Below are 14,656 nucleotides of genomic sequence, written 5' to 3'. Positions count from 1 at the left end.
AGCAGAGCGAGCTGCTTTTCCAGCTCTGCTTTGCATTTCTTTGCCTGGCTGCAGGGATATGAAGGTCTGCAGAGAGAATGACAAGTGATGGGTTTGGGCAGGAGGCAGCAACCTGCATCCCCCCAAAAAAGTGTGGTTTGGACTCAGGATGGAGGTTTTGCCTCAGCTCTGGTTGTCTCTGAGTTTGCAAAGGAGCAAATGGGAACAGAGGGGTGAAAGGTCCTTTGGTGGCTGGTGCTGGGTGGCTCTGACCTCTCTACATCTGAAATCATTGTGAAGCTCTTGGGCAAATCTCTGGAGCCACCAGTTTAGACGGATGTCAGTGCCCTGAGCACTGCAAGTAAAGTGCTGACATTGTCCTCTTTGGACACTGAAAGCACTCGGTCTCTGAAACCGCTGCTGGCAGCAAGCTAAAAATAGGGCCAGGAGGACCAGGAGGGGCTGGGGAAGGGAGGGCAGAGCGCCCAAGAGCCGCGCACTGACGGGTCACCTCTCTGTCTCTCCCCAGGTGCTCCGTGGATAACCGAGTCACTAGAGTGGCCTGGCTGAACCGCAGCAGCATCCTCTATGCCGGCAATGACAAGTGGTGCTTGGACCCTCGGGTGGTGCTCTTGGCCAACACCAAAACCCAATACAGCATCCAGATCCAAGATGTGGATGTGTACGATGAGGGCCCCTACACCTGCTCCGTGCAGACAGACAATCACCCCAAGACATCGCGTGTCCATCTCATTGTGCAAGGTAAGAGGAAGGGAATTCGTAGAGGGGTTGGGCATGATGCTTTGATTTCTGTTCCTCCCTTTTGCCCTGCTGTCTTCTTCTCCCATTGCTCCTACGTTGAGCATGTTAGGCAACTGGGTGCAAACTTAGAGCCTGATCAACAGGCTTGGAGAGTCCCAGTGAAGCTGGGCAATGCATTTATCCAACTTCCCTGGAGTAGTCATGGGGCTCTGATACAGCCAGTTCTGCCTCCCGAAGTAGTCACTGGCAAACCCATGTTGTTGTTTGTTGTTGTTGTTGTATTTTGATGGGTTTTTTTTTTTTGTTTTCCATGCTGGAGGCAGTGCTTAAAGTAAAACTTGCGTTGGGGGAAAACAGCGAGCTGGCAGATTTGTGTACTTTGCGGGGGTGTGTGTATGCCTAGCAACAATATGTATTTGTGTGTTGAAACTCTGTACTTCTGTGAGGATGAGGAGGGGGAGGAGGAAGGCCAATGTGGGGTGGTGGAGCTCTTGCGGCGGCCAAGCGTGCGCTCACTGGCACGTGAGCGCACCTCACCGAGGCTGCACAGTCCGCGGGGTGGATACGTGCGCTCTTCAGCAAGTGTGGAAGCACACACGGGCTCTCGAGAGGGGACGGAAAGCGTGGCCACACACGACAGTCAAGCAGACGGACGTTCATGCAAGATAGCTCCTGCGTCCGTGCTGCAGGACGTGGCGGGGACATGTGCTGGGTGAGGGGGAGCCTGTGTGGTGGGACATATGGGGTCTGCTGCGCTCTTAGGGAGGCAGCCTGGGGGAAGATTAATGGAAAATTTCTAATCCCTTGCTAGCAACCTTATTTCCTACTACTTCTTCTGTGATTTGGCCAGGAACTCTCTTAGCATGACACACCAGTTTGAGTATTGGAATTTCGTCTCGGGCTAATTTTCAAATGCTGATGGCTGTATTGATTTGGAAACAAGCTGGGTTAAAAAGGCATTGGTCTTGTACACAGAGTCGGGTTGAGCTAATCCGCCGTCGATATGCCAGGCCTGAGCGTTATTGACAACCTAATGAATAGAAGGGGGGAAAAGAACCCAAACCCAGGGCCTTTATTTTCCATCCTCCCTCCCTTTCTGTTTTCTTTTTCCTCTTCAAGCAATCAAGCAAACTAAACAGAGCCGGACTTTCTCCATCTCCATTAACCGTGGAGAGAAAGCGGATGCATTGCCAGCCCAGGTCCTTGCTGTTTATCTTGCAATCTGTTATTACCTGCCTGAGTTTCTTAAGCCAAAGTCGATCACCTGCAAGTTTTGAAGTCGCTATCGGGTGCTGGGGTGATGCAGGACAATTTCTATCTGTTCTTTTCTGATTCCCGCTTCCTGACCTAAATTTCCCATATCACCAGACATCCAGGTCCATCCCTCCTGTGTCTTGCTATATCATTAGGAAGAGATGTTTGGGTACAGGAGAAAAAGGTCATATCTTAACTCCTTGCAGCAGTACAGTTAAGCACTGGAGGATTCGGTGATGGGCTCAGTCCTATAACATGCTGAACATCCTCACTGCTACCAACAGAAATACCGGCTCTCAGGAGCGGACCACCTAATTTCAAGAGGTATTGCTTGGCTCACCCAGCCCTTTCTCGGGTTGAAGGTGGCAGGAACATAATGCACAGCAATGTGCTGGAAGAGGACATGAAAGTGAATATTGTGCCCAATTAAAGGGAAGCCTGCCTTAATGACCCCGATTAAAATTTGGCTGGGGTGCCAGGATTAACTCTCCTGCTTTGGAAAATGGGCCCAATAAATATGCAACCTGGTTTAATCCCATCCTAAAAGATGTTCAGCTTGTGGGAAGCAGTGCTTACCCCTCCATCCCAGAAAAGCAGTGTGTCCGAGCGCCAGATTTCAGGGATGTGTCAAATTCAGCGCATGGCTGTGGGACCTCTTGCCCCTTCCCGCAGCCTGATAGGAAAGGAGAAGCGGTGAGAGGAGATGGCAGAAGGGATCTCCCCTTTTAAAGAGGGTTAGTCTAGTCAGCCAGAAAGAAGGAGGTGCGCAGGTTGTGCTAAGCAGGTCCTGACTTTCTCCTTGCTGCACCAGGAAGGGGCCTTGGGGGCACAGCTCCGGAAACAGGAGCGTTCCAGCCTCTCAGGATGCAATTAAATCGTGCCCTGGGGCAGGCTACGCTCTCCAAGGGGACTGGCCTTGGGGGGCAAGGAGCTCATCCCCTTCCAGCTGGGATTTCAGCATCCCACTGCTTCCCCAGGCAGGCGTGATGGGTTCGTATCAGCCAGGGTCCAAACACCCTCAGCCCACACTGTGCATCCCTCCTTCTCCCCAAGTTTAGGGGGTATCACTGGGAAACGACCGTGGATGGAGGGAGTGAGGTGCTGGGGCAACGCTGGTGTCTGCCAAGAGGCTGCTGGAGCAAGCGGTGCTGTGGGGGGAAAGAGCAAAAAACAGAAGAGGGATAGGGGTGGGAGAAGGAGCTTCCTTTAGGGTATGAGGGTTGGGGATGGTCGCCCAAGGCAGCAGGAGGGGATCAGCTAGAAACCACCAGGAACCAAGGATGTCCACACTGCGGCGAGGGAAGTGCTGCACATTTATTTCTAGGTTGACTATATTGATGATTGAGATCCCAAAATAGGCAGGTAGAAGGCACCTCAAGAGCTAATTTAGCCCATCCCCCTGCAACGAGGCAGAGACATCGCTGGCAAACACGTGCGAAAGCTATTCTTGAAAATCTTTAACAAAGCAGGTTCTTCAGTCTCCCTAGACGATCTATTCTACTGCTTCGCTACCTTTATAATTAGAAAATGTATAGCTAATATCTAACTTACACTTTCTTTGTTGCAAATGAAGTGGAGTTTTTCTTAGCCTATCCCCAGCGGACATGGGGAACAATTGATCAGTGCCCTCTTTGTAACAACCTCTTGCTTTTGGGAAGGTTGTTATCGTGTTGCCCCTTAGCCACCTTCTTTCTGAAATGATGCAAGCCCCATTTCTCCCACCTTTCCTTGCGGTCAGGCTTTCAGAAACATTTGTCAGTCTTGAAATCCTGCTGCAAAAGGCGATTGCTGCCGATCCAGGAATAGCAGGTCGGTGCATCTCTCCTTCCCGCTGCCTCTGCGCTAATGTGGGACAAATGAGCCCGGGAACGAGACAACAGCAACAGACCCTTGGCATTGAATGCATCGAAGTTCAGACCTGCTATTTCGGGGACTGCTTTAAATGGGGTCAGGCTCAGCGTTGGTGATGCCAAGTTGATGTGAGCCAACAACATAGTGGCAAAAGCTACAAGGAGGGTTCTTAGCACCTGGATCTTCCCAGAAAAGAAGCTCCCAGGCCTAAAATGAACAGCTCAGGGAGCGCCCATGTCATCTGCAGTGTCTGGAAGGTGGTCCCTGGCCGTCCCGCTTGCTCAGCCCTTATTTCTTCTGAGGAGGAGTTGTCCTAAGACCAGACAAAGCAGAGGGAAGCAGCACTGCCCGTGTTTGCAGGAGTTCGCTTCGGACCCTTGCGAAGAGAAAAGCGTTTCTGGGTGAAAATCCCAAAGAGGCAGAATCCAGGGAAGCAAGAGGCAAGCTCTGAACTTGGAGGGAGGCAGAACCCCAGAGCGAGAAAGACGACTTGGGCCCCACTGACCTCTGAGGAGCGAGGCTTTCCCTTCCTCTCCTCTCCTGCATCCCACTCTGGTTTCCTTAGCAAGTCCCACTTCTTGCCCCTGCAGCAGCATCTCAGGCGCAGCCTCCCTCTTCTCCCCGCTCCTGGTAGGACACTTCAGCTATTTAAGCTTTTCTCCGGGTTCCTGGGTTTAAAAGAGAGAGGGGAGGGAGGAGGAGGAGGACGGTGTCTGGAAAGCTCTTATTTGTATTGATAATAAGCTGTCTCCAATGCGCGCCTGCAAAACACTCCCACTGCCTTGTAAGATGCATTAAGAAAAGTTGGCCTTATCTCAGCGCGGGAAATGGACTTGGGGAAGGAGGCACGGTGCCTGCCGGAGTTTAATCGTACTTAGGCATACAAATTTGCATGATAGAAAATGGTGGAATTTTAGTGCTTAGAAAGAAAGAAAGAAGGGGAAAAAAAAAAAAAGAAAAGGCAGGCAGGCGACTGGGGGATATTAGGCTTTCTCGCTTCTTTATCAGTTTCCCTGGCCCTATCTGGCTCCTTCTGTTGTCACTGGAGCAACTAATCACCCCTCCCTTTTTGTTTGGTGTAAATGAGTTTTCCCACTCCTTCCCGGGCCCGGGTTAATCTGCAAATCCCTGCCTTTGTTTGGGAGTTAATTACCTGCTCGCCCAGAGTCGGGGGGCTGCGGGCGCAGGTGGCGGGGGGCTGCCCCCGTGGCGGGGGGCAGACGTGGCGTACCGGTGGCACCTCGCCCAGCGCTGGGGCCGCCCCGGGAGCATCGCTGCCAAGGTGTGCACCGGTGAGATAAAGGCGCCGGTGGGGCTGCGGCGCCCGAGCCAGCTTTGTTTCAAGGACCGAACTCTTCCCAATTAATTTTCCTTTGATGCCGTAAGCCCCTTTCACTCGGGGGAGAATAAGGATAACTTTTTGTGGCAGCTTTTCTGCCTTGCACCGGGGGCGCACGGGAAACGCTCGCCACGCCGAGCACGGGGGCAGCGGTTTGCGTGGCAGCGTAGGGTGGGAGGAAGGATCAGTCCCTGTAGTCATCACCACTCTTGTCCAAAGGCCTCAAGGCGGCTTGCAGGGAAATCAGAGTAGATGGGGATGCATTGTTTGTGCCTGTTTGTTTATTTTTTTGCTGGAGATGCTCAGAGCCTTCCTGACCACCCAGGAGCTTTGGCATCGCTGCCAGAGCCAAGGGGTCCGGCTGGGCGCCCGTGGGGCTGAGCCTGTCCCCTGCACCACCAAAGCCACCGGTGCTGGAGGTGAGGGAGGGGCAGAGGGATTTGCCCAGGGCTGTTTGGTAACTCAGTGGCGGTGAGGGTGTGTAGATGTTGGCCATGTATGAAGCCATGGGCTGGAGTTTCACGCTAGGTAGGATGCTTCCCAGCAGAAGCCACAGGAGCTGCTTCTGGCATGGGTTTTTCTGGTGTGTCCACACCTTTCCCCCATGAGAGCAGCTGTCCCTTCTAGAAGCAAAAGCAGGTTTAGATAATGCTTTCTAAAAGCGGAAAGCTGGGAGAGCCTCCCCAAACCGATGAAGGGGAGGAAACCAGCGGCACAAAATCAAAATCCTCCCTCGCTTCGCCTGCGCTTTCGGCTCCTTTGACTGATGCGTTCCTTCCCCGTCTCTCCTTTGTTGCTAATCACCATTCCTCTGTCAAAGCATATTTTCCTTTTGTATCAGGGCTGTTGTTGAGGACTGAAGGTCTCCCACGCGCTCTCGCACGCTGTCCTAGTTGTTGGCTTTGTGTCCCCATTTTGCTCTGCCCTGGGGGAGCATCCCCTCCTCTCTGCCTCTCCCACATCCATTGCTGCCCCCGGATCTCTCCATCTCCCTCCCAAGGTTATACCAGCCCTCACTTCTCCACGGGGGCCCATCAGCTCGTCCATGTCTCTCATGGCGTGACCACGTACCCGGCGTGCGGCTGGGCAGGCTCCCTCCAGCCACCCCCAAGTCACTTGACCTCTTTGCAAATCAATTTAACATCTGTGAGGCAGAGATAATAATTGTCACCTACTTCACAGGGGGGTTGATGAGGATTAATTCATTAATGTCGACAGAGGTCTTTGAAGATGGAATGTGCTATCTGAGAGCTAAACGTTATTATTAATTAGCAATTATATCATGGGGCAGGAGGGGGGGAAAGCAGAGACTCCAGAGCCATACTGGAAGCGCTTGCTCCGGGCAGCTTCGGGCTGCCCCAGTTACGTGCCCGCTCTGCTGCTGGAGGGAGCCAGGCGTGCTGCGTCCCGCCGGGGACGTGTCCCGCTCCTCCTGCAGCGCATCCTCCTTCCTGGAGCGTGTGGGAGAGCCCCGCTGGTGGAGTAAAGAGTGGGAGGGATGGGGAAGTGAACAGTGCTCAAGTGTGTTAACCACTGTCCTCGTTAGAAAGAGAGCAAGTTGGTAACGGAGAAGTAGTGGCGAAGGGAAGGCGTCCTGCATGCTTGCCTGGCACCCCGGTGAAGCTAGCGGGCCAGGCACCGCCAGACCCATGGGACGATGTGTCCTGTTCCCAAGGAGAAATAACTGGCAGGAGAATGGAGCGAGGGGAAGGAAGAACCAGTGATTCATAGGACGCACAGATCATTTTCATTTCCTTCGTGTTTTTCTTTCTTGCGTACAGCAAGGCTGTGGCAAATTTCTCTTGTTTTTCTCCCCCGGTGAACTGCTAACGCTGTAATCCAGTGTGTTGCAGGGTTCCCCTAAGCAGCGCCGACACGAACGCTTTGCAGTCCCCACCAGCTGCGCCATGCCCTGGTGCTGGGACAGCACAGCAATGCCCGCTGGGGCCATTTCCACCTCCGACACCCCTGTGGCTCCGCTATTTCCATCCTCCCCAGCGGCAGCTGCATGCGCTTTTGTGGCAGCAAGACGAGCTCGATGTAACTCTCTTTGCTACTCCCGCGAAGATGTGCGGAGCTGCCGAGGTCACCCTCTGATCACCCCTCTTCTAGAAAACAAGAGCCTACTCCTCTTTGAGCCTTTCTGAGCGCGAGAGCTCCCGGCGGCTCCGTTCACCCATCCTCTCCAAACGCTTTCAGGGAGAGGTCACCTGCCTCACCCGGAGCCATTCAGCAGCGCCTCCGCTAATCCTTTCTGTGGAGCGGGTGAAACCGGGAGGCCAGCGGCACGCTGCGCCGACAGCTCTCCGAGTGGGGCTGGAGGGGGACTCGAGTTGTCTGCAGGTCTCGCATTCACCCCCGGCACGGCTGGTCCCCCTCCTTCCCCAAGGAAGGGGTGGCACGGCAGCACCCGCCCCTCCGGGACGCACGTCGGGCATCTCCCCGTAGCCGCGTCCGGTTTCCAAAGTACTGTCGTTCGACGTGATATAGCCGGTGGTGGTTTAATGAGGTCACTGCAGTTTAATGTTGCTGCAGTAATCTCTTTTGTTTTACTACATTAAAATATTTGTGGTGGAACGGTTGGACCACTGTAATGCGATATCGCTACCTTAATGTTATTGTTACCATGGTAACGCTAATGGCAGCTCAATAACATTATTGCAATTTAATCTTACGACAATACAATTAAGGGTAGAACAGTGAGACCTCAACAATGTGATGTTACTACAGTAACAGCATTGTTATCGTAATCGTAGGAGCAGAGTCAACTCGTTGTAGTGTAATATTGGTACCAGCGCTTTATCGTTACTATAGTAACACGGAGCATCCGCCGAAAGTCGCGGCACGGGATGAATGGGAGGAGACGTCGCTGGTGCGCCTGTATTACAGCTACCCCAGGGCTTTCAGTACAGGAAGGTCACACCGGTATAAAGTCACCTTATTCGCCTAATTCCACAACTGTGGTGTCTTTATCGGGGCCTTTCTTCTTCTCCCTCCGTTGCCGGAGCTCTTCGGAGCAGGTCTGTTGTTTTAGCGGCAGTAACTCTGCAGGGAAGGATTTAAAGCACTGCCTCCATCTAGTTCCAGATTCTTCTGCCCAGCGTTTTATAGCATGTGGCTGTTATGGAGCGATAACGTTTTATATTTATATGTCATCTTTCATCGTGAAGGATCCCAGCACAGGCTACAAATTATTGTGGTGCTGCAGGGCCAGGCAAGCAACCCGGCACACGCTGCATGCGAGAGGAGGGGGTTTCATCCAAGGGCACTGGAGCTCGCTTTGCTCCCCCGGAGAGATGCATACTGAGATACCTACCTGCTGAGCACAGATACCTCTGTGAGTGAGAGTCTCCTTTGTTTTGAGGACTTATCCAGAGTCCCCAGACTTTGTGAGATGGGGCAGGGGTCTTTGTGCATCCCGAGCCGCACGCCCCAGGCAGCACCCGCTGTCGCCTGGCTGGGCACGCGGAAAACTGCCCCCCTTCCCAGCTGGCAGCGCAGCTTGTACCAGGGCTGGAAAGGCTTAGTGTAGGCGACGGGGTGGGCAGCCAGTGAGGGTTGCCGCTGCAAGAGGCATTTGTTATTGCAATGCTGGTCGTTGCATGGTTCGCTCTGCAGCTCGGCATCGGGGATCAGCGTTTCGTGCAGCCCCAGGCGTGGGAGTGGTGAGGTTGGATACAGCTCAAGCAAGCGGTGTCCTGGTTGGGGCTGCGGGATTGAACGTCTTGGAGCATCTTTTCCTCAGGCTCGCTCCTTCGGCCCGGTTTCACGGGGCTCGCCCCAAATCTGACAAACGCTGCGAGGCAACTGGTACGCATTGGTAGAGCGTGGCTGCTGGGGAGCTGCTGGTTTGCAGAAGGCGCAGGTGACATCTCTGTGCCACGCACGGGCTCGCTGCAGTTTTCTCCAGCTTCCAGGGGAGGGAGGCAGAGCTGCCGGACTGTCCCCAGCATCGTGGCCGCATCCCTACAGCATCCCTACAGCATCCCTCGTCCTGCCCGGGCCCAGCACGCCCAGGGATTCACGCTTGCCATGCCACCCCGCCTGCCAGCCGACTTTGATCCCCCGGTTGCTCGCCTGCACCCCTGAACTACCTACACCACCTCCTCTCTGCTTGGCAGGCAGGGATTTATCCTCCGCTTTGGGCCCCTGTGCTCTCTCCTGGCTCGTCAGGAGGTCTTCATCCCTTGACAGCTCTTCTCGGTGCATTTGAAACTTGAATTTGGGTGCGCTGCTGCCTGCCTGCCCGCGTTTCGCAAGCCCAGCCTCCAGCCCTTGCACAAATCTGGGCTTGTTCAGCGAGGCAGCTGCTCGGCTCCCCCTGTGCATCAGCATTTGATCTCTCTCCATGGGTATTTGGACTCTGACCACTGCACTAATTCCTTGTTTGTCCTTTAATAAAAGACCCGTGAGCCCCCTTGACACTGGAGCTGGAATCAGTGGGACCTGGGGCATCCTGCGTGCCAGCTCTTCATGGCAATCTGGTACCGCATCCATCCTGCCAAACCCGCTCCTCCGGGAGTTACATGTTTGAAAACACGAGCAGCGGCTCATCTCCCATTCAGTGTTTTTCTCCATCATTTGCTTTATTAAATATTGATTTTCTGTTGCATTATTAAACCTTAAGTCCCGAGCATAAATTCAGAGTTGATACTTTAATCTGGCTCTTTTTTTTGGCCTTTAGAGTTGATTTTTCCGGCCAGTCCCCCCGGAGGTGAGTCTATAAGCAAAAGCCTGTTGCAGAGGCCCAGGGAGTTAGAGAGCAGGAGCAGGGAGCTCTTCCCAAGGGAGTTTGGTCTGTTTGGTGCAGCCTTTGCCATCAAAGGTGGTATCCACGGGGATCCTGGCTTGCAATCCTGCACAGACCGTGGGTGAAAGGAGGGTGGGGAGGCATCAGCCAAGCTTTCCAGGGAAGTTTGTATATTGCTGGCCGGTGGAAGGATGTAGTCCTCTCCTTTTTTTCAACAGCGTGGAGAGATTGCAATCTGAAAGAGGAATTTAGTATGGAGCCACTGCGTGGGCAGAGTGGCAGTGAGGCATCCCTCCACGTGCCCCGCTCTGTTTGCTCTCTAGGGTTTTTGCTGCCTTATTCTGACAAAATTGCCATGCTCAGGAGCAGTGCTCTCTGCCGGGGGAGGAAGCCGCAGATGGCGATATCTTGTCCTAAATGCATCTGTTAAAACACAGCTCCTGGGTGATGCTGTACAAAGCTGTGCTTCTCTACCATGCAAATCCCCAGCAAAACCAGAAGTTGGTCTCAGCCAAAACTTCAGGCAAAGCCAGAGGGATGTGGGTGGTGGGAGACCTGCCAGTGCCAGCCTCCAGGAAGCCAGTGCAGGCGGCCTCCGGCACGTCCCTGATAGCCAAGGTGGGTTGCCTTGACCCACACCGGCTGGGCCCCGCTCGCCTCCCCTTCCCTATCGGAGAGCTGCATGCAGCCAGCCGCTGCCAAAGCCCCGCGCTGCCAGCGACCAGGTGTCTGAACATGTTTCCAGAGCCAAGATAACTCCGTGGCCAAAAGGGAGGAGCGGAGAGCAGTGTGGCAGCACTGGCAGGTTCAGGAGGATAAAAAAAAAATAGGAAGAAAAAGAAAAAAAGCAAGGGGAGGCTTGCAAATGGCTTTTGGATCCCCATCCAAATGGGGCATGCTGGGCGGCATGACACCCGCGCCTGGCAGCCGGCGCGCTGAGCAGTGATTTAAAACCAGGCTCCCAGTGGCAGGGAAAGAGGCAGAGGGGGAAGCAGATGTGAACACAATGCTGGAGATAAAGGAGAAGCCAAGGGAACAGCTGCCGAAGAGCCGACCCGGCCCTGCCGCCTCCCACGGCAGGCACCAAGTGCTAGAAAACCTCCAGCAAATACCCACGAGCTTAAGAACGGGCTGGAGGGGGTCGCTGAGCCCGTGGGAGAATGAACAGGAGGACCAGGGGGAAAACGTGGTGTTTTCTGCACTGGTTTTGCTTTGGTCAGGAAGGAGAGGTTGAAGCTTGTAAAAGGGCAGTTGCACTGAAACATTGGGAGAGTTGTGATCTCATTTTACCCTTCTTTTCATGTCTGTTCTGGTGCTGCAATGGAGGAGAAAGAGATTTAGAAAAGGAGAAAGGGGAGGAAAAGCGGGAAGCAGAGAACAAAAAGGCAAGGACCTTTGGAAAAGATGTGGAAACGTGGTCCTTCAAACAAGACAGGGAAAAGTGATCTTGAAATATTTCTGGTTTGGCTTTTCTGGGTCTGGCTGGTTGCTTGAGAAGCTGGTGGTGTGGGATAGCAGTGAGTCCCCTCTGCCCCATCCCTCAGAAACGAGGTGGCTTTGCTCATTAGTGCAGGGCCAGATCCCTGGAAGAGCCCTATAGCATGTCCCCACCGGGTGCAGGCGAGAGGACAGGGAGGTCTCGCTGCTCTGGGTGGACCCATGCACTCATTTTTCACGTCTGGGTTGCTGGTCCCATCACTCCAGCAGTAGAGATGCCCAGAAGATTTCAGCTCTGCCTTCATCTCCTTTCTCTCAGTAGCTTCTAGTGTAAGACTGGGACGAGGCAGTGGAGGTGGCAGACCCGGTCCTGGCTTGCTGTCCTACATGAGATGAGATGAACAGGTCTCAATCCACCGCCCTCACTGCCAAAGCCTCCCCATCACCGAGCCCTTGTAGCAAACAGGCTCCCTGATTTGTACCCGGGGCCGTCCTTGCCTGGACCAGCCTCGAGATGGGGGCTCAACAGAGATATCTTCTCCATGGTTTGCCCTCCTTGTAATCCTTCCTCCTCCCAGCCAGCCCGAGAGCTTCAGCCTTTGATCCTCCTCCTCTTTTGCAAACACTTCTCTCTGCTTATGGAATTAAATCTCTCTCGCAGTGTTTTCCTGCCCTATCTTTTCTTTTTGGCCAAATCTGTCTGAAATATTATTTTTTTTTCGCTCCTTCAGCAGCAGGGCTATATAATTGATGGCCTCACCAAGCTTTCCGAGCTGAACATTAAACCCTTCCTGCCTTGGCTCCGACCGGAGTTCATTACTTTCTGAAAAGCTTCGTTGTCTGTTTGTGCTCAGATGATCGTTGTTGTGGAGGGGAGGATGTTGTCAGCAGAGAGGAGGGAGGAGGGGCTGGATTTGGCCAGGACTGCTTTGTAATCAAATCCCGCTCTCTTTCTTTTTAGCAGATTTTAGAGTGGAAAAGGCCTCTTTTAGCAAAATTGAAATACCAGCACCCTCCCGAAGGCAGGAGTACAAAACTCAGGCCCCTAATTAACATGCAGCAAAAGGTTGTCTCGCTCTTGGGGGCGGTAGGAAAATGCTGCTTTGCAAATTGCCTGCGAGAGCGATGCTCAGCCCCAGGCAGGCGGGAGCAGGGGGCTGCTCCCATCACCACCAACCTAATACCCGGGGTTCTCGGTGAACCTGTCGTGGTTGTCCCTCCCAAGCTTTTGCATCCTGGGAGCTGTCCCGGGAAGGGCGAGCCCTGTGCAGTGCTGGCAGAGTCCCTCCGGCACCACGATTTCCTTGTTCTGGTGCTGGGGGTCACTGGGCAGGTGTGGTTTTGCATGATGCAAATTGCTTTCTGCATCTTTTGGCCTTTGCTGGCAAGACGAAGCCGAAGTGCTTTCTCTGGTTTGTCCTACGCCGATGCTTCTTCTGGCTCCCCGTCTGCCTCCGTGGTTTTTCAGCACTTAAAACACAGCAAGGCTGAGGTGATTACAAGGATTGGAGATGCAATGACACTTCCCTGCCAACAAGTAATTGATTTATTAAAGACATTACAATACATTCATGGTTGAGTGTAAGAGTTTCCTTTGAACTCGCTCGAAAATCCAAAGGGATTGTGCCTGTTTGCAAGTACCGCAGGCAGAATAAATCTGCGCTCCCCCATCGCCTCCCCCCTCCCTGCACAACCGCAATTTCATTTCCCTTTGACTGGCGCGAGTAAATATCACAGCACGACAACTCCAGTCCAGTGACCGGTGTGATCCAATTTAATAGCATTTAAAAATTCAAAGTGATTGTTAGCCAAATGGAAATGTAAGATTTCATACCCAGCCTGCCTTGGGGAGGAAAGGAAGAATGAGGGAGGGTGCGGGGGATGTAGACAAATGGACTAGATAAAAAATAATGGAAAGTAACTTAATTAAAGAGGCTCGAGCCAAGTTAAAAACAGTAATGATTTTGAATCGGAGAACCACAGGTTTTAAAAATGAAAGGGGAAGAGGCAAGAAAGGAAAGGAAACTGTGGATAAAGAGCCTCCAAAACGATTAAATGGGAGGAGAAGGAGGCATAGGAAGGAAGGGGTAAAAATAGTCCTTCCATGAGAAGCAGGAGCACATGGGGAATAGATGGTGCTGTTGATGAGGCTGGGCATTAGAAAGACAAATAGGGAAATTAAAGGATGCTCTGGAGGGAGATATCTCCCTGCGGCTTTTCTGGCGTTCTTGGAGGCGTGAGGGAGGCTGAGAAGAAGGCTCGAGGGCTTCGTTTAGGAGAAATGGAAAATGTAGGAGCAGTCCTAATGGAAAAGGAGAACAGCCCCCACGTACTCCGGGCATGCCGATATCCCTGCCTTGTGGTAGCGTCTCTCCCTCCTTTTCCTTTCAACGCTGTCAAACATAGCCCATTTGGGTTGAAATTTGGTAATGAAATTTTAATTGCCCCTCTGTGTACACAGATATCCTGCTGTGCTCTCTACGGCCTGATGACTGATTTTTAAGTCGAGTGCTCTCGTCTTGTGCGGCCTGTTGGAAATACCTGGCCTGGCAGCCATCCCAGTGCCTTTTCCATGGCTTCCCGAGCGCTGCAGAGCCTGCAAAGCAGGTGCTGACGGAGCATCGATCCGAACAGGCGCTTTCGGGCCATTTGCTCTTCTGGCCTCATTTCTCCATCCGTAAAGCAGGGATAATAACGCTCCCTTATCTCACCGGGGTGTTTTGACGATAGGGTTATTAATGCCCGCACTGCTGGCAGACCCCGAGAAAGCGGAGGCAGTGATGTGCACAGGTACCAAGAGAAGCCGGGCATCTGCGGAAAAGCGTTGTCCTCAGGGAGCATGAGCTGGGGAGGTGAATTAAGGCAGCAGAGACCAACGCTCTCTCTACCCTTGCTGAACTTTGAGAGCTAAACCTTGCTAAGACTGCTCTTTTAAGGACGTTTTAAGGCGTGGGAAGGATGGCGTGCATCATCACACGGACTCTGGCTCGTTGGCGTTTGCTCTCCTGCTTGTTTCTGGCAATTTTGTCCAAGCTTTGGGTTGATCCCCTTGGTTTGGGGCAGTTGGTGTGTTGGGGCAGGGTGGATGCTATCAAGGTGCCTTGGGTAGGGTGCAGGACCAGAAATACTCCACGGGAGGAGCGAGGAAGGCTGGGGGAGCGCTTGGAGACCAGGGAGGAGAGCCTGCAAGAGCAGGACTGTGTAAAGAAACGACTAAGGGGAGGAAGGAGTGGACCTGGACAGCACTGGGAAGGTAGACCTGGCTCTGCTGGAGCGATGGATGG

At 53.2% G+C, this 14,656-nt stretch overlaps 1 protein-coding gene across 3 annotated transcripts in view; it reads left to right on the top strand.

Moving 5' to 3' along the window:
* LOC132319265 (protein CEPU-1) overlaps nt 1-14,656 on the top strand; it is a 351,714-nt gene that overhangs the window by 298,927 nt on the left and 38,131 nt on the right. For all 3 annotated transcript variants that reach the window (XM_059829638.1, XM_059829637.1, XM_059829636.1), the window contains one exon: nt 509-741. In XM_059829638.1, coding sequence (XP_059685621.1) covers nt 509-741 — 233 coding nt within the window. The remainder of the gene's footprint in view (nt 1-508; nt 742-14,656) is intronic.

The sequence above is a fragment of the Gavia stellata genome, chromosome 26, assembly GCF_030936135.1.
Source record: "Gavia stellata isolate bGavSte3 chromosome 26, bGavSte3.hap2, whole genome shotgun sequence".
Taxonomy (NCBI): Eukaryota; Metazoa; Chordata; class Aves; order Gaviiformes; family Gaviidae; genus Gavia; species Gavia stellata.
Note: the sequence above shows the minus strand (reverse complement) of the source record. Positions and strands in the feature narration are given on the sequence as shown.